Source organism: Macrobrachium rosenbergii, chromosome 28 (genome assembly GCF_040412425.1).
Source record: "Macrobrachium rosenbergii isolate ZJJX-2024 chromosome 28, ASM4041242v1, whole genome shotgun sequence".
Classification (NCBI taxonomy): domain Eukaryota; kingdom Metazoa; phylum Arthropoda; class Malacostraca; order Decapoda; family Palaemonidae; genus Macrobrachium; species Macrobrachium rosenbergii.
The window spans coordinates 17,780,559-17,799,624 of NC_089768.1; the positions used below are offsets into that span (position 1 = coordinate 17,780,559).

Genomic DNA, 19,066 nt, shown 5'->3' on the forward strand with positions numbered 1-19,066 from the left:
CTTGTAAAGTGACCCAGAAGTCTGATAACACTGATCAATAATACTAATAATAATAATAATAATAATAATAATAATAACACATAAAAACTAAGGGAGAAAGCAAGTGACATTAATGAAATAATGAGATTAATACACACCATCAGTATCACAGAAACAAATAACCTGGCATAAGTATATCTTAGTTTAACCAGACCACTGAGCTGGTTAACAGCTCTCCTAGGGCTGGCCCTAAGGATTAGGTTTATTTTACGTGGCTAAGAACCAACTGGTTACCTAGCAACGGGACCTACAGCTTATTGTGGAATCCGAACCACATTATGACGAGAAATGAATTTCTATCACAAGAAATAAATTCCTCTAATTCTTCCTTGGCCGCTCGGAGTCGAACGCTGGGCCAACAGCGTGCTAGCCAAAAGCTCTACCCACCCCTCCAATGAAGAACTTATAACCTAGCATATGCAGGAGCAAGACTAGTTGTGGAACTAATGGGGATACAAACACCAACAAGACCATCACAACCAACCCAACAGAAACCAAAACAGCAACCACCTTGGAAAAGGCATCCAGAAAAACAAATCTTGTTGATGAGATCTGACTTGAGCAAACCAAAGGATATGGCAGAAAAGAGGGTAAGAAGCAAGAAAACAAGGGAGCAACTGAACGAGACATACAAGGCACAGGAGAAAGGACTAAACAACACAATACAAGATATAAAACAGCGGGTTAAAGCTAAAGCACATAAGATCCAACCGTACATGAACAGGAATAAAGGATGGTAACAGAAGAAACTCTTCTGAACCAGCCAGAAAAGACTATACAGCCAACTAAGAGGGGGAAGACAACCACCAGGAAATTCCTGAACCCGAACCAAGTAAGGAACTCTGGGAAAACATATGGAGCAATCTGGTATCGTACGACAAACACGCAACACGACTCCAGGAAGTCAAGGCAGAAGAAATGGGAAGAATAAAACAAAGATTCACCAAGAGCACGACAGACACAGTCAGACACCAACTGAAGAAAATGCCCAACTGGAAAGCCCCAGGTCTTGATGACGTCCATGGATACTGGCTCAAAAACATCAAGGCCCTGCACCCATGCACAGAAGAACAACAGCACTGTATCGCAAATCACCATGCGCCCAAATGGATGACCACAGGGAGAACATCCTTACTACAGAAAGAAAAGAACGAGGGAAATAGAGCAAGTAACTATAGGTCTATCACATGCCTACCAATAATGTGGAAGTTACTAACTGGTATCATCATTAAAAGGCTATACAACTACCTAGAGGATACAAACACCATCCCCACCAACAGGAAGGCTGTAGAAGGAAGTGTAGGGGCACAAAAGACCAGCTCCTGATAGACAAAATGGTAATGAAGAGTAGTAAGAAAAGGAGAACCAACCTAAGCATGGCATGGATTGACTACAAGAAAGCATTTGACATGACACCGCACTCGTGGCTTATAGAAGGCCTGAAAATATACGGGACAGAGGAAAACACCATCAGCTTCCTAAAAAATACAATGAGCAAACTGGAGTACATTACTTGCAAACTCTGGAATAAGACTAGCAGAGGTTAACATCAGAAGAGGAATCTTTCAAGGTGACTCACTGTCCACACTACTCTTCATAGTAGCCTTGATTCCCATGACAAAAGATGGATGCTTGGTACCAACTCAAAGAGAGGAGGCAACAGAATTAATCATCTAATGTTCATGGATGACATCAAGCTGTATGGTAAGAGTATCAAGGAAATAGATACCCTAATCCAGACTGTAAGGTTTGCATCTGGGGACATCAGGATGGAATTTGGAATAGAAAAATGCATCATGGTCAACATACAAAAAGGCAAAGTGACAAGGACTGAAGGGATAAAGCTACCCAACGGGTATAGCATTAAACACACAGATGAGACAGGATACATATACCTAGGAGATGAAAGATATGATCAAGAAAGAATATATGCAGAGACTTAGGCCAATAGTCAAGTCAAAACTCAACGCTGGAAACATGACAAAAGCTATAAACACATGGGCAGTACCAGTAATCAGATACAGCGCGGGAGTAGTGGAATGGACGAAGGCTGAACTCAGCAGCATAGATCAGAAAACTAGGAAAACATGACATTACACAAAGCACTACACCCAGAAGCAAACGCAGATTATACATAACACAAAAGGAAGGAGGGAGAGGTCTACTAAGAATAGAGGACTGCATCAACATCGAGAGCAGGGTACTGGGGCAATACCTGAAAACCAGTGAAGACGAGTGGCTAAGGAATGCATGGGAAGAAGGACTGATAAAAGTAGATGAAGATCCAGAAATATACAGACAGGAGAATGAAAAACAGAAAAGAGAAATGGCACAGCAAACCAATGCACAGACAGTACATAAGACAGACTAAACAGCTGGCCAGCAATGAAACATGGCAATGGCTACAAAGGGGAGAACTCAATGCTAACAGCAGCACAAGATCAGGACCTAAGAATCAGAGATGTCCAAAGAACAATAGATGGAAATAACATCTTACCCATATGCAGGAAGTGCAATATGAAAGACGAGATTATAAACCCCATAGCAAGCAAATGTCTGGTGCTTGCACAGAACCAGTAACAAAAGAGGCATGATTCAGTAGCAAAAGCCCTCCACTGGAGCCTGTGCAAGAAACACCAGCTAGCTTGCAGTAGTAAGTGGTATGAACACCAACCTGAGGGAGTGATAGAAAATGACCAGGCAAAGATCCTCTGGGACCATGGTACCAGAACATGTAGGGCGATACATGCTAATAGATCAGACTTGACTCGATTGACAAAATTAAGAAGAAAATAGCACTCATTGATGTCGCAGTAACATGGGACACCACAGTAAATGAGAAAGAAAGAGGAAAAAATTGAAAAGTAACAAGACCTGATAATAGAAATAAGGAGGAGTTGGGATATGCAAATGGAAATTACACCCATAATCATAGGAACACTAGGCACAATCCCAAGATCCCTGAAAAGGAACCTGGAAAAACTAGATGCCAAAGTAGCTCCAGGACTCATGCAGAAGAGCGTGCTATTAGAAACAGTGCATATAGCGAGAAAAGTGATGAGCTCCTAAAGAGGCAGGATACAACCCAGAACCCCAAACTATCAATACCACCCAGTCAAATAGGATGACAGATAAAAAAATAAATAAATAAAAAAAGTAACAATAATAATAATTAGCAACTCAGGAGACCAAGTACATGTATTCTTTGCTGGGCAGTTACAAATGCACCAAGCACCATACAAGGTGTTTGGTGGAAACAAAGGATTAAGTTATAAGAGCTAACACATTTTTTTTTTGAGTAGTACAGCACTTAGAAGTGCTAGAGAAGAAGAAAAGATTTGAAAGGTTTACAGTCAGAAAAAGTTTATGGTTAGAAATACAGCAAGAATACTGGAGGCATGGTCATGGCAATCAAGAACTCAAGAAGAAGGAAAAAGAATGCTATTAAAATCTGAAGTGAAAATAATAAAATCTGTGAGGACAGTTGTACATTCTTTATCACTCCAGAGACAAGGAGAGAAAGAAAGAGGGAGAGAACACTGTAATACCTTTCTTTAAGATAATTGTTCTGCTTGTTGCTGGGCACGTTTGCGTGTTGCATCTTCATTAAGAACTACTTTTAACTCCTGGAAAAGCTGATGTTTCTGGTTCTTTAAGTTTGTTAAATCTTGTTCCATCTGAGACAACTTCTCTCTAGTTTCTTCCAAGGTCATGGCATGCTGCTTCTTTCTGTTTTCCCGTTCTTTACGGAGTCTTTCTTCTTCAGCATCTGCTTCTTGTTCTAAACCAATAATAGAACAATATTAATGCCACTGTACTGTATTATGAAGTAATTTTGCTATTAACATATCAGATTTTTTCCCATGACAAAAGATTCCCAAATGATAAAAATACTTGTCCATTCCTTTCAACAAACAAAATAGTAGGGCAGCCTATTCTTAAATAATAAGTACTGGTTATATTGTATGAACACCTCAAAATAGCTTTTGGAAGCCTTACAATAACTAACCTGATTGAAAAGAAATGGCAATAAGATTAAAGCATTATACCATGTCTACTCACTTCATATAGGTAGAATCTACATACAATATACATTATTAAACTTTTGGCTGTCTGCATCAATATGCTGTACAGTCTTTTTTCTAGTGCTTTAGTACACAATTTACACAGTTGCTTACATTAGTAACCCAATAAAATTCAATGTACTGACCTTCTTTTTTCCTTTTACGTTCTCTGACTATGTGAGACTTTAAAGACTCCCACATTGCTCGGCTCATTTTTGGTCGTTCAAGCATCATCTGGGGGGTGAATCGCCGATCACCCCCCTCGCCTCCACGCCCTCGTTTCTCAGCTTCAGCAAACTTCACCATTGTTTAGTAAATTCCTGTAAAGGAACAAAGCTGTATACTTCAGTATTATCTTCTCATTCCTGAAATAGGAAATTCTCCACAAGACTTCACTTCTAAAAATGCAAAGATACAAGATCAGACAGGTACAATTATCCATGTTTTTTAAAGACAAAAAGAATTCTCAAATCATTAACTACTTCAAGAAACTGAAGATCCATAAAGCTGGTAATGTGTCCTCCTGCCTTTATTATCTTGGAGTTGCATGTCTCCGAGATAATGTATCTTGATTCTGGTTACAGGATAAGTGATGTACATGTGAGAAGGGGGGGTCTCCACTTCACTTTAAAAAACTGAAGTTTCATAATGATGGTAATGTCAACCTGAATTTAGATAATCTACAGTACCTGTAGCTTTCAAGGAGATGCTTGCCTCAATCTCACTGCAAAAGATGTAACTGCAAAATGTAGCTGATAGACTTATTATATGCTGTTCATTTAGAGATGTCCCTCTAATTACTGACTACAATGGAATCCAAGTAGTACCAAAAGTCAGTTGCAATAGTGTGTGGTGACTGAAAATGAGGCTGGCTAAGGCACCTGCTTTCCCACAAATACTAGCATGGTTTTCATAATAATTTTTGCTTAGGTCATTCCATTCACTCTCACTATGCATGTCCCAAGTTGGCTTGGCAAGAGATTATGCCTTGATGAGTGTTTTACAACTCTGCTGCTAGCCTTATCACTTGCCTTGAATTTCCCTCCGCCGCCCCAAAAATAATTCTTACTGTGGTTTCTCTATATTGTACAAGAAGCAAGACATGGTAAAACACAAAGCAAGTGGTTTTCTGAACAATGACAGTGAAAAACACAAAATTCTCAAAGTAGCTGGAAAGGTATAGCCTATACTAAGATAGGCTATGCTTGGTGTTCTGAAACACAATACTGTACTGTATTAGGCAAATGTTGTATGATACCCTTAGTGATACCTAGCTTAGCCTGGCCTAATGACTCTAACCTAAACTAGGTAGCCTAACCTTAGCTTCTCTAGCCAAGGGTTTGCTCTTTTTCCCCATAAGGCCAAACCTAGGCTAAAATGTGTTCTCAGGAATGCATTAATCTCACTAGGCTAAACCTAACTGATAAGCTTAAAGTATTATACAGAAGTCCCCGGGTTACGATGGGTTCAGCTTACAAAGTTTTTCAAATATATTCATTCAAAATTATTTCCCAGTTTACGACGCATGTTCCAGGGTTACGACGCTGCTCCGACAGAAGAAATATGGCTCCAAAACGGCAGAGTAATAAAAATTTGGAGGTGTTTCTGATGAAAAACTAAAAAAAATGCATGTTACATCATTTTCAAGACACTCAAAGGATTAAAATTAAGGTTTTCTCACGATTTTCGACGAAGTTTCGGCTTATGACGTGGCGTAGGAACGGAACCCGTCGTAAACCAGGACTGCCTGTAAAGGTAATTCTCATGTAAGTCTGCAAGTTTACCCCAAACTACATAAATAAAAAGAGCATGACTTTCTGTCTAGCTGCTAGGCAAGTAGGCTAAGCCCAATAGTGTGTGTTACCCATCCATCCATGTGCAGAACAAATATACTGTAGCTATCAACCATCTCCATTTGATGGAAAAAACCCAATGAAAGAGCATCACAAGTACTGTACAGGCAGTCCCTGGGTTACGACGGGTCTGGCTTACGACGTTCCTAGGTTATGACGCTTTTGAAATATATTCATCAGAAATTATTTCCCGGTTTACAACACATGTTCCAGGGTTACGACGCGTTGTACGCCAATCTGCCAGAAGAAATATGGCTCCAAAATGGCAGAATAATAAAAATTTGGAGGTTTTTTGATAAAAAAATCAGCATTAAAAGAAAGGTTTTCTTAAGATTTTTGACGATTTTCGAAGATTTTTCGGTTTACGACGATTTTCGGCTTGCGACATGGCGTAGAAACAGAACCCCCGTTGTAAACCAGGGACTGCCTGTACTTGTCTCAACATACAAAAATAATATCATTAATGATATTTAATGTTATAGGATTACAGATGCCTGTGAATCCTGCTGCAGAATCCATAAACGTATTTCTTTATAGAGAACACATATCAAGGATATGATTGGTAAAGGATTTCCTTTCATGTTCACTATTCACTAACTGGCAAATCATGACATAATTCTTTCATTATATTTCATTTACCTGACTGGGTAAAAGGTTTAGTATTATTATTATTATCATTATTCAGAAGATGAGACTTAAGCATATGGAACAAGGCCACAGAGGCCACTGACTTAAAGTTCAAGCTTCCAAAGTATATGATGTTCATTAGGAAGAAGTAAGAGGAGGTAAAGGGAAATATATAAAGAAGAGATCCCACTTTATCAAAAAAGAAAAATAAATTAATAAAAGATAAAAATGTATTAAAATGCAAGGCAAGTAGTATTAGGATAGCAATGCATTGCATCTTTGCTTGAACTTCTGAAGTTCCAATTGCACGACATCCTCTGGGAGGCTGTTCCACAGTGGACCAAGAACACTACCCTGTGGAACTCCAGACACAAGAGGTCTTAGTTCACTGAAGATCCTGTCCACAGCAACTAGCTGCTACCTACCCATAAGGATATCTTGAAGTAATCCTAAAACATACCCACCCACTCCAAGGTTCTGAAGTTTATAAATAAGTGCCTTATGGTTTACTAAATTGGAAGCAGCACTAAAATCTATTTGAATTATTCTGCCCTCAAAACCTTTATCAAGGTTCTCTTGCAAATAGGAAGTAAAGTTTAAAAGAGCATTGCAGGTACCCAATTGCCCCGTGACTTCCTATATGTATATTGACTATTAGCTAACAATCCTTTAGAATTCCATCTCCAGGTTATACAGTGGCTTAAAAATAAGTTTTTTTAGAGGGGTTTAAGCATTCAGGATTTGACCTTCAGCAACTTTGGAGACTGTATTGACACAGGTGGCTTAAAAATAGAGTAGAGATTGGGAAGAGAGGTGTGCTTTCAGTGTCTGTTTGCTTGTGTTGCAACTGGAAGTAATTGTCATATTTATTCTTATTCTAACAGATAATTACATGCATAAATAAGTGGTGAAGTAGTATTAGTTTTTATCATTAGTTTATGAAGATATTAAAAAATTATATTTTTTTGATAAAATGAAGTTTTATATATACTTACCAACCAATTACATAGCTACTAGTTTCCTACCACAGCAGACCAAAAATTCAAATTTCACGGTGGCACCACCATCAGTAGTGTAGGTGGCAGGGTCCCGCCCACTATCGGGACTGACAGGTACAACTCAGCAGGTAACTTCAATCTGTTTGAGCCTTGATGTCCATCTGTGGAAGGAGGGCTCCGATTACATAATTGCTTGGTAAGTATACTGTACAGTAAACCCCCCGTATTCGCGTTCTCATGACTTGCAGATTTCTGTACGGAACATATATGCACATTATTCATGGAAAATTTGCCCATTCGCGGGGTTTTTCACTGAGAAATATTCACTAATTACTGTATTTTCATATAATTTTCATGACTAAATGCACTTTTTGTGATAAAACTATTAAAATACTCAGTTATAAGCATTTTTAGGGTTTTTTTGTGTTTGAACTATCAAAATAGGTACAGTAACTCTAAGTGATTTTAGAGGGGTTTCAAGTATTCGTGGATTTTAGCTATTCGCAGGGGGTGTGGTACGCATCCCCCACAAATACTGGAGGTTTACTGTATGAAAAACTTTATCATAAAAATGTCATTTTTATACAATTTCAAGCACTGCTTTAACATCTTTAAGGTAATGCAAAGCAAAAACTGATATCGACCTTCAAAATGTAGACTGAAGAATCGAAGACAAGGACATATTGTGTTGAAAAACAAGAGAAGTGGCGATGGCTCGACCTCATGTGCTTTAATGTTCAGGATCGGAAAGACGTCCTCTTGAACCTGAAGAGTGCGCTTCCAAGATCAGACTCCACAGGAAAAAACAGATAGCATTCTTAGAAAGAGGGCAAGAAAGGTTCCTTATGGAACACCAGAGGTTGTTCGAAGGACCCCCTGATCCTCTCAGTCCTGCGGAGGTAGTACCGCAAGGCCCTCACAGGGCAAAGAAGTCTCCCCTCTTCTTCTGGCCCGAAGAGGTTCAAAAGAGGAACCCGAAGACCACTTTAAAATGACGTCCAAGTTCCAAGAGACTGTACTGGGATTCTCTAACTTAGAAGCCTCAAAAGACTTGAGATCCCTAATATCCTGATTCGTAGACAGGTTTAGGCCTCTGTGCTAAGCATAGCTCTGTAGCCCTTAATCATAAAGGGTGACAATCTCCTAGAGGTCCTCAAGAAGAGCAAAAAGTACGCTATCTGGCTCACAAAGGTTTCAGAAGAAGAGACGTTATTCTGTCCACACCATCTTCTGAACACTGTCCACTTGGGCCGGTAGAGCCTACTAGAAGAAGCTCTGCGACATCTACCAATACCTTCTGCAGCTCCTAACAGTCTGAATCTTGTCAGGGCCAGAGTGGACAATCCTTGATGATACCTGAGAAAATGGGGTTGTTTGAGCAGCAACTGTTTTTGTGGCAGCAGCCTTGGAAAATTCACAAGCAGTCTCAACAGGTCTGGAAACCATTCTTTCCTTGGCCAGAATGGAGCAATGAGAGTCATCGAGACATTTAGATGAGACCTAAGCTTGTTCAGCCCCTCTAAAATCAACCCGAATGGAGGGAAGGCATAAATGTCAAGGCCTGTCCAGTCTAAAAGCTTGGCATCCGTCACACGCTAGAGGGTCCGGGACTGAGGAGCAAAAGAGAGGAAGGTGGTTGTTCCTCGACATTGTGAAGAGATCTATGGAGGGCTTGCCCCAAAACCTCCATAGATAGTTGCAGACTTTGGAATCTAAGGTCCACCCTGTCGGGAGTACAGTAAACCCCCCTGTATTCACGTTCTCACCATTCGTGGACTCACATATTGGCGGATTTCTCTGTGGAACGTATCTACCTATTATTAGCAGAAAATTCGCCCATTCTCAGTATTTTTCACTGAGAGATATTCACTAATTACTGTATTTTAATATTTTCATAACTAAATGCACTCTTTTCGTGATAAAACTAATAAAATACTCAGGTGTAAGCATTTTTTGAGGGTTTTTTCTGTGTCTAAACTATCAAAATAGGCAGTTCTAAGTGTTTTTAGAGGGGGTTTTAAGTATTCACAGATTTTAGCTATTCGCTGGGGAGTGCCCCCGTTTGTAAACATAGGACTGTGCTGTGGTGTTGTCTGAGTAGATCGCTACTATTTTCCCTGAGATCAGCAGAGAAAATGCTTGAAGGCCCAGGTGAATGGCTTTTAATTCTCTGATACTGATGTGTAGCGACTTCTGGTCCAATGTCCACGTCCCAGAAACCTGAGTTCCCAACAGACCTCCCCAACCTACGTCTGAGGCGTCGGAAAAGAATTCTAGACTGGGGTTCACAGAGAAGAGAGAGATCCCTTCCTGAAGTTTCTCCTCTGATAACCACCATCGAAGACCCTCCTTGATCTCTGACATGACCGAGAAGACGACAGAGTCTGACTGAGTCTTCCTGCACCAATTTGCCTTCAGGAAGAATTGCAGGGGTCTCATGTGAAGCCTGCCAAACTTCACAAAAGATTCCAATGAGGCCCGAGTTCTGAGAAGGGTCATCCAACAAAGAGCTGAGCAGGTTGAGACTCTGAGAAACTCTTGAACTGTCAGGAGACATGACTCAACCCTCTTGGGGCAGAAAAGCCCAAAAAGCTTGAGAGTCCAGAGTTATCCCCAAAAAGAGAATAATCCGAGTCAGAATCATCTGAGTCAGAATCATCCTGGGACTTCTGGAAATTGATCAGAATGCCTAACTCCTGCATGAGGCAAAGGGTCACTTACAAGTCCTTCATGTGCACTGATCCTCTGATGAAGAGCAGAGAAGCCAGTCGGCCAGGTAGAGGGATATATTGATCCTGAGAAAATGAAGCCACTTGCCGAGGAGAGCCAGAATTTGAGTAAAGACGTGGGGCTGTGGCCAGGCTGAAGCATAGCACCTGAAACTGGAGAACCCTGCCCCGAAAGACGAGCCTCTGGAACTTTCTCGAGTCTGGATGGATGGGGGCATGAAAATAGGCATCCTGCTTGTCCAGGGTGACCATCCAGTCACCCTGATGGAGCGAGGACATGACAGAATGGTTCGTTTCCATTTGAAACTTTGTCTTTACTACAAACAAATTCAGGGCGCTGACATCCAAAACGGGTCTCCAGCCACCTGAAGGCATGGGGCTACGAAAAGTCTGTTGTAGAACCCTTCCAATGACTGGTCTACTACCTCCTCCAATGTTCCTTTGCAAAGGAGAGATTCTACTTCTTGGGCAAGAGCTGAAAGCTTCTCAGACCCTGCCAAGTAAGCCGTCAAGGTGATCAGTGACTTGGAAAGCAGTGGCTTCTGTTTGAAAGGAATGGAGTAGCCTGTCTTCAAAACCTGCACTACCCAAGGTTCTGCACCTCTGCAACCCCATTCCTTCCAAAAGCGGTGTAGCCTGGCACCTACTGGGGCACGAAGGACAATTCTCGCTTGCTGGTGGCAGTCTGGAAGACAATTTCTTGAAGGATTTTGATGGGGGGATGAAGGCTGGAACGTGGTCTCGACTGGGATCTGGCTCGTCCTCCTTGGAAGGGCTGGGGTTGCAGAGGAGAGAAGGGCTTCGTAACAACTGCAGAAGCTACCTTGGGGCGCTTCGTGGATTGTGCAGCAAATCATGCATCAATTTCTTCTGCAGTGCAGGCAGAGCCTCTTTCACAGAGTCTTGAGGGAAGAGGTATGACTTGTCGAGCGAAACAAACATAAGGGCCAACTTCAGAATCGTGGTAGCTCCTTTGGTAGCAAAGGAACACCACAGCTCCCGCTTCTTCGATAAACCCATCACATACAAAGAAGCCAGCTCTGTTGAGCCATCTCTAACTGCCTTGTCTGCACACTAAAGAACATTTAACCAATCTGAGGCAAAGTCCTCTGCCAAGACAGGACAGTTCTCAATCTTCCTTGCCAGTGCTCCCACTGTCCAATCAAGGAAGCTAAAAATCTCCAGAACCTTGAAGGCATTGCAAACCAGATGATCCAACTCTGGAGAGGAGAACATAATTTTAGCGGAGGCGAAAGCACAGGTAGTATAAAAACAGTACCTTCTCTTGATAAGCTTTGAAGTGGGGAAGGCGAACATAGCCTTGACTGAGTCCTTCTTAGAAGCCAACCACTCGTCGACCTCTTTCATGGCTCTATTCGATGAAGAGGAGAGGACTAACTTGGAAGGGCAAGAGTCACTAGCTTGCTTTCTCATCAAAAAGGTTGACGCAGGAGAATCCGGAGGAGCAGGCATGAAAAAGTCAGGGAAGTTCTCTAACAGGAACCTGAGGATGCTCGAATAAGCCAAAGAAGGGGCCGAATCATGGTCAGCATCTTCCTCCTCAGATGAGGTAGGAGACAAGTTGGTTTCCTCATTCCTGATAGCCGTCTTCTTCTTCAAGAACACCAATTGGGGCTAAAGGCGTCTTGTGCTAATGTATGTGGATGAGGAGACCATGACGCCGGGCACCTAAGAGGAGGCATAGAGCAGTCCATAGTTGGCGCCGAGCGAGGGAAGTTGGCACCAAAGAAGATGGCGTGGAAGTCTCAGTCGGCGCAGTTGGTGCCAAGCGCTCAGGAGAAAATAGGCGCTCAAGAATACGAGAGCTCTTAGGCTGAGGCAACAAGCGCTTACAATGAGAGCACTTCAGCGACAAGACGGGATGTTCTCTGGATCTGAGAGACTCTGGACTGTCCCAGGCCAATTGACGATGTCGCACTGACGAAGCAGGAGACGGATCAGCGAAGCTGCAGGAGGGTTGTGGACTCATGCTGACCTCAAGCCCCTTGATAGTAGGCAGAGAGCTCTCCACAGTAGCAGAATACCTCTTCAAAGGATGAGAGGCAGAGGACCGAGGACTGCGAAGCCTTCCACCAGACGAAGAATCCTCAGAAACAGAAGACTGGCGATGTGCACTAAGAGAGATGCCTTTCCAGTGGCGCTCTGTTGCAGCCGCGACTGGGCAACAGGCTCAACGGAGAGGGCCACTGCCCGTGGGCAAACCCTACCAGCTTCCTTTCGACCTCTGGTATGTCTTCTCCCCAGTGTGGGGGAGTGAGACAGGGACCTTCCTCTAGGAGCACTGGTAAGATGGACAGCCACCTCCTTGGAAGTCAACACTCTCACTCTGCACTGCACTTGCACTGGGTACACTCAAAGCTTTGTCCACAAAAGCTTTAAAAGATAAACCTAGTTCCATGATTGTATTAGCCAGGAACTCAAACTTCTTATCAAACCTAGATTCAAGACTGACAATGGTGTTGAGATCAGAAGCATGGAAACTTGGCAAAAGAGTTTGCAGTAAGACAGAAGAAGGGCTCAGGATGGGAGAAAAAGAAGGGATAAGAGGTGAAGAATTAGCGCTACCCTCAACCACTGAAGGCAAAGGAGTAGCCTCTACGCTAGTTCTATTTTTGGCTCTAAGAGCTGCCTTCCTCTTTTTATCCCTATCAAGTTTATCAGAATGAGATTTAAAAACTTTCCACTGATGTTCAAACCAGTCCTGGCATTCAGGAAATGTAACTTCCCTATTACAATCCTGCCCCCTACATTTTATGCACTTAGTATGAGAATCATATGTCACTTTGACTAATCTAGTCTTGCAACCCTCGGTACAGTACCGGACACTAGAACAACTAGAATCTGACATCTTAATTAGGAATTATGTTAACCAAAGCTAACAAAAAACTAATCGGAAAAAGACCACACAAAATTCGAATATGTCACCAATACTAGAACAAAAATCCAACAAATGATGACAGGTATTGCCCCCAAAAACCACTGATGTTGTTCGGGAGCTGGCAGAAAACAAACTGAAGTTACCTGCTCAGCTGTACCTGTCAGTCCTGATAGTGGGCAAGACCCTGTCACCTACACTAGTGATGGGGGTGCCACTGTGAAATTTGAATTCTTGATCTGCCGTGGTAGGAAGCTAATAGCTATGTAATTGCTTGGTAAGCCACTTATATAAAAATAAAAATTAAATGAGTAAAAGTCATATATAACTAAAAATTTAGCAAAAACCTACAACATAAATTAAGACAAAACATATTTTTAAATGCACTTTGTTTAAACAGAATATGATGAAAAATTACAAAACTACAATTTTATGGGTACATTATAAACAAATCTGACAGACAAGACAAATTAAATCTAGTGGCATGGATACCACTCATTATTCACATCTAGTCAACACACGTGATTGAGGGAGATGGTGGTTGGCAAAGTTCCAGGCAGGTAGGACATAGCAGCCTAGGATAGGCTGGGTTAGGAACCATACATTCTGACAGGTGTTCTTGTTCTTACAAATTTCTAAACACTATTATACATGCAAACAACAACTTTTTTGTGTCCCCCCCTTTTCTTATATATCCAGCAATTATGGGCAACCCTACTGGTAAACAGGTTATTGGGTGGGGGGGAACAAAAACAAGTGCAGTGCACAAATCAAAACGGTAGGAAATGCATCAATCCCAACATAATCAGTTAAAAAACTAATATTGTACTTTAGCTTAATAATGTATAAAATTTTAACTGGTTAAAAATGGTAGGTAATTATTAAGTAATAGGAAAAACAAAATAGGTCGAAAACTTCTTGGTATTTTAGCCTAGCTTAAGGTTTTATGAAGCTCTAATTGGCTGACAACAGTAGGTAACTGCATGTAACAGAAAAACAAAATGCTTCCATAAGCACATTAAAATAACATATGCTTAAAGCTCCCATCACCTTCGATTGTTGCCACTTCAAAATTTTTGAAAAACATTAAAAAATAACAAAGGACTTAGCATACAAAACCATGCAAGCCTTTATAGTTTTATTGGAAAATACCCAGCTTATCATTCACCTGTCTCCTGCACTCCCCATGCAAAAATTGCCCAAATGACCATCATTCGACCATCTCTGATAAAAATCTGGTACAGGATAAATGCCATTAGAATTAAAGCACCACAGTATTTAACCCATTATGTCCATTTTGCTCTAGGATAGGGTATAGCCTATCTCAACAATTTTTTTTTTTTTGCTTCATTTTGCTCTTACATTTTTCTGCATTTTATCAATAAAAATGGATGAACTCTGCATTCATGTTATTTTTAGGTTAGTTTAGATTACTGCAAGCAAAGATAGCCTATAAAAAGAAATTCCAAATGCCTCTATTTTGCCCATTAGAATGACCTAGCTTTGCCTAATTGCCCAAAGGTTTAGGAAACAACTGTGACCAACGACACACACAGTCTGTGTCATATGTCAGGCTATTAGCTAAATTGTTTGCACCGGGAAATAGCCTAATGGGTAAAACTGCAGACCACTACTGTGCCCCTCTGGTTCAGTAACTATGCTATCGGTGTACGTGAAAAATGGGGGCTGCGTTTAGAACCAGCCCTTTGGAGATGAACGAAAAAACATAAGCCAGCGACAGAAAATATCATCAACACAAACAAAAACATAAGGAAAAAGCTTTAAACATTAAGTTCAACTGGTGGAAACCATGCTGCAGTAGTCAAATGGTCAAGCAAATAACCTAGGCTAAGTCTATGCCAAACCAAATATGGTAGAACTAAGTATTAGCTGTGCATCGGGTGTTACCTTGTAAACTGACTTTTTCTATACTATTTTGGTTGCTTATCAAGAATTTATTGTTATTTTTTGTTGATCGACTGTAATTAACATCAGAATTTACAAGAATTTATTGTTATTTTTTGTTGATCGACTGTAATTAACATCAGAATTTACTATGTTTTTGCTATCGCATGTGCAGTGTTATAGGGGAACTTTTGGTAAAAAGTGTTGTTTCCTTCACCTCTGCCCCCTGGCTAAGTAACACGGCCTACTTGGTTAGGTTAGGTAGGGTATGTTATGTTAGTATGCTTCCTTTTATAACAGATTACCTCAGCCAATCCCTTCTTGAACATAACCTATAGCTCCCTAATGTCTCTCATACTTGCTGAACCATTCCATACAGCCCATGTCAAGTTAATATGCTACTTAGAAATACCCTGGATATTATAAGCACGTAAAAAATAATCTATGACCCTGTTACATTCTGTAGGATAGCCTGCACAGGCCTACTGCCTACCGTAAGCTTGACTACCCTGCATCAATAAGTTTCATCAGGAGCCTATGGTGGATTAGTTTACAGTCTGCTGCAGCTCTTATCTATAATTCTGACGAAAATTTGGGATCAAGAAAATGCATAGGAGACCTTGAATGGCCACATTTCATACTAGCTTCACATATTGGGCCCAGGCCTTTCGGGGTTTACCGATTCACGAAGTCTCCTAAGGAGCCTAGACTAGGGTAGTGGAGCAACAACGAAAATTGAATTATATTTACACAATAACAGCTGTCTGATAAAAGTAAAGCCCAATGGCAACTGAGGAGTGACGATGATGATGTGTTGAAGTTATTATTTAAGTCTGGAAGGTCGATAGTATCTTTGCTTTTCGCATTGGCTTTAGTTGACAACACTGACGGGCACAGACCAAAAACAAAACAAAGTCTCGTTCTCTGCAGTCGATTGAACCGGCGACTTCGCGCTGTTGGGAGCGTTTTACATGATATATTTTTGTGAAGGTTTTTTGGAATGCTAAAGAAATTAATAAAATCGGCAAAATAAATACTTATTAGAATTTGTCGCCCTTACTGTTTTGTAAATGATGTAAGCAGCTTTCCTTTTCATTCATAATCTCTACTCCGCCCACTAAAGAAATTGAGCACATTTACTGCTGTCACAATAGTTACGGAACATCGACCAAAACCAAAGAGAACCAAAACGTAAACAAACGTATTTATACAAGGATCATTTACAGTGACGTTTATATTATGATGGAATACTTGATTTTACACTATACTGCTGTTGATTGGACTAATCAAATCAATGACAGGGTAGCAAAAACGAGAATAAAAACCTAAAAAAAAAGAGAGTCTGTTTACAAGTCCGAGTGGGCAAAATAAAGAAAAAATGGTACAAAAGGAAATATTTCACCTAACCTTAAATTAGAATAGAAGAAATACAGAATGCTGCAAATAATGAACCTTTGCTACAAAATTCAGTGACCACTAACACATCCTAATTTGTACTGTTCACCCTCCTGTCATTATAAGCTCTTGCAAGATTTCAAGGGGATTTTATTCTTTCTTTTTGTCGAATTCTTACTTTCCGTTGTCATTTTTTGTTGCTTCTTTGTCATGCTAATGCTTCAGTTCTTTGTTTCCATTCTCCTTTCGTCACAAGCATTTCTTATCTTATTTTGCACCTTCAGTTGTTAAACTTCTCAGGTCAAGGGTTTGACATTGTAACTAAAGAAACGAGTGATTCTTCCATCAAAAATTAGAAATAGGAAGTAATATAATCTGGTGGAAAAGCTTAGTTAGCCCTTCCTTATTCCAGCTCTCAAACTCGTGAGAGGGACATTATCAGTTCTTTAATATTTCTTTATCCTTCCGAGAAATTAACAAAATCCAGACCTACAACAAGAGGGGCCAAAGGGTGCTCTTAATTCCCCGCAACATCGTAACTCCCTGGCCTGGCCACTTTCTTCTTCCGAAGAGCCAAGACCAACACAGACAACGGTCATTGAAAGTGTGGCCATCGTCTGATCTCCCGACTGTATCGATGATCAATATATAATGATGACCAGCCCTAATATGCAGTCTGTAGTGCCAGTGTAAAATGTAAAACTCGAATGACATTGAAAATAAAATCAGTGCTGCAAGTTTAACTTTGTTCTTTTAAAAAGATAGTTCTTTTACAAAATTAGCTCTCCTTTGTTGAAGCCGTCATCAAATAGTAACTGTCCTACTATCTCACCTACGTTTTCTCGATCTATCATTAACTTAAGGTGTCATAAAATTCTAATTCAGCAGACTTATAGGCAAAAAAGCCTCACCAAATAGGGTGTATTAGCATCCTATTATCCACCTATATAGGTAGCATGATGATATATTTCCTAAATCATGGGTTCCTGTTAAGAAAAAGTATCACCACAACTGCCACATTTTGTTACAAATTGAACCGTTTCTCATAATTTATCCCCACAGTCTTTCGAATTATGATTTGGGCTGTACTGCCTATATATAAAGCCGTTTGGATTTTTGAATGGCAAGACACATTTGACTGCATTTGAAAAAAAGTACTTTCATTATACACAGGTACTCTCGTACACTCAGTGCAGGAAACAGCTTAGTTTCGACAACCCGTTCTTGAGGAAAAAAGAAGTCTTCTGAATCTTGCCATTTTTCTTTATTAAAGTCTCCAACGCTGGAAGTAGTTGGATACTAAAAAAAAAAAAAAAAACTCTCTTTTACAGTTACATACGGTCCAACCTTGTTAAATATGACCTCAAAATCAAAATACTTCTTAAACAGCCTAAGCATCCAATTAATTTTTTTATAGCAGTTCTGATCAAGCACGAAAGGAAAACACAGGCGTTTTCTTTACCAGAAATCTTTATTGTGACCTGCGTTACTCTAATTTCACAACCATGCTTATTTTCTGTTTCTTAACGAGTATTCAGTTGACATCATTGTTTTTCAGGGCCTAAGCTTCACCCTTTCAGGCCCCGGTACTTGGATGAAAACTGGCCCTCCTCCCGCACTCTTCCTCTACCCATGGGAGCCTAAAACCATCACCTCCATCCCAGGCCTCACACATTTCAAAAGTATCTAACTACAGGCTTGAATTAAATGTCAGGAACATAGAAAACTCAATTAGTTTGTATGAATTTATTGCAAGAGTAAGTGGAAATACCAAAAATATAGTTGAACATCAGTTATTAAAAAATAATAGTATTGTTAGGGGAGCATGGCTCCCCCTTGAGTATCCTTCATCCTTTGATTTTGTTTATTCTCTAAAAAGAAAAGTTATTAAAATAAATAAGCTGCTGTCACGGGCCCCCCAGACTGCCGGGCCCCGGGAAAGTAGTAACCCCCCCCCCAAATACTTCGGCCCTGTCTTTTTTTTTTTTTTTACCGATTACATCGGCTACTGTTTATTGGGAGCTTGAATTTTTTTTCTTGCTCTCTTTTTTAGGAGCATCGGTCATTTCACTTCTCTGTCTGCCAGGCAATAATGACAAGTCTGTTTGTACAGCTATGGTATTTTTAGAAGTCATGTAAGACACAAACTCAAGTGAAGACCATCTTGGAAAAACGAAAGGGCACGAGCTAGCTGCCGTCAAAAGTAAGAGAGTTCCTCCTGTTGCAGCTGAGAGCTGAAAAAGAGAGAGATAAAATTCTATCAAGACGGTGTTCCTGTAAATTCAGTCTGATACTTGTATGACTAAGGGCTTCCAGAGTTAGGGCTTATACTCTAACTAAAATGTCAAATGAAATTTAATTTTCAGTTCGTCTTTAATCTCGGATGCGATGCCTGCAAGGAACGGCATCATCAAGGCTCCAGCAGTGATGAGCCTTCTATCAGGGTATAGTAGAAGAGCTGAAATCTTGAATTTATCTTAAGTGTTCGAAAGAATACCCATTCTCATTCCTGAACCACATTGCATTGTCATCTTTTTTTAATTTCCTTCTAGTCAAAACT

General features: G+C 40.5%; 1 protein-coding gene across 1 annotated transcript in view; it reads right to left on the reverse strand.

Annotated features, from left to right (window-relative positions):
• The window catches only part of LOC136854093 (G protein pathway suppressor 2), a 64,750-nt gene extending 48,749 nt beyond the window's left edge, over positions 1-16,001 (reverse strand). Inside the window, 4 exon segments of the mRNA XM_067130252.1 lie at positions 3,588-3,604; positions 3,606-3,820; positions 4,250-4,423; positions 15,862-16,001. Of these exon segments, the coding sequence (XP_066986353.1) occupies positions 3,588-3,604; positions 3,606-3,820; positions 4,250-4,409 (392 nt within the window). The 5' untranslated portion in view covers positions 4,410-4,423; positions 15,862-16,001.
• Between the last annotated feature and the right edge of the window lie 3,065 nt (positions 16,002-19,066).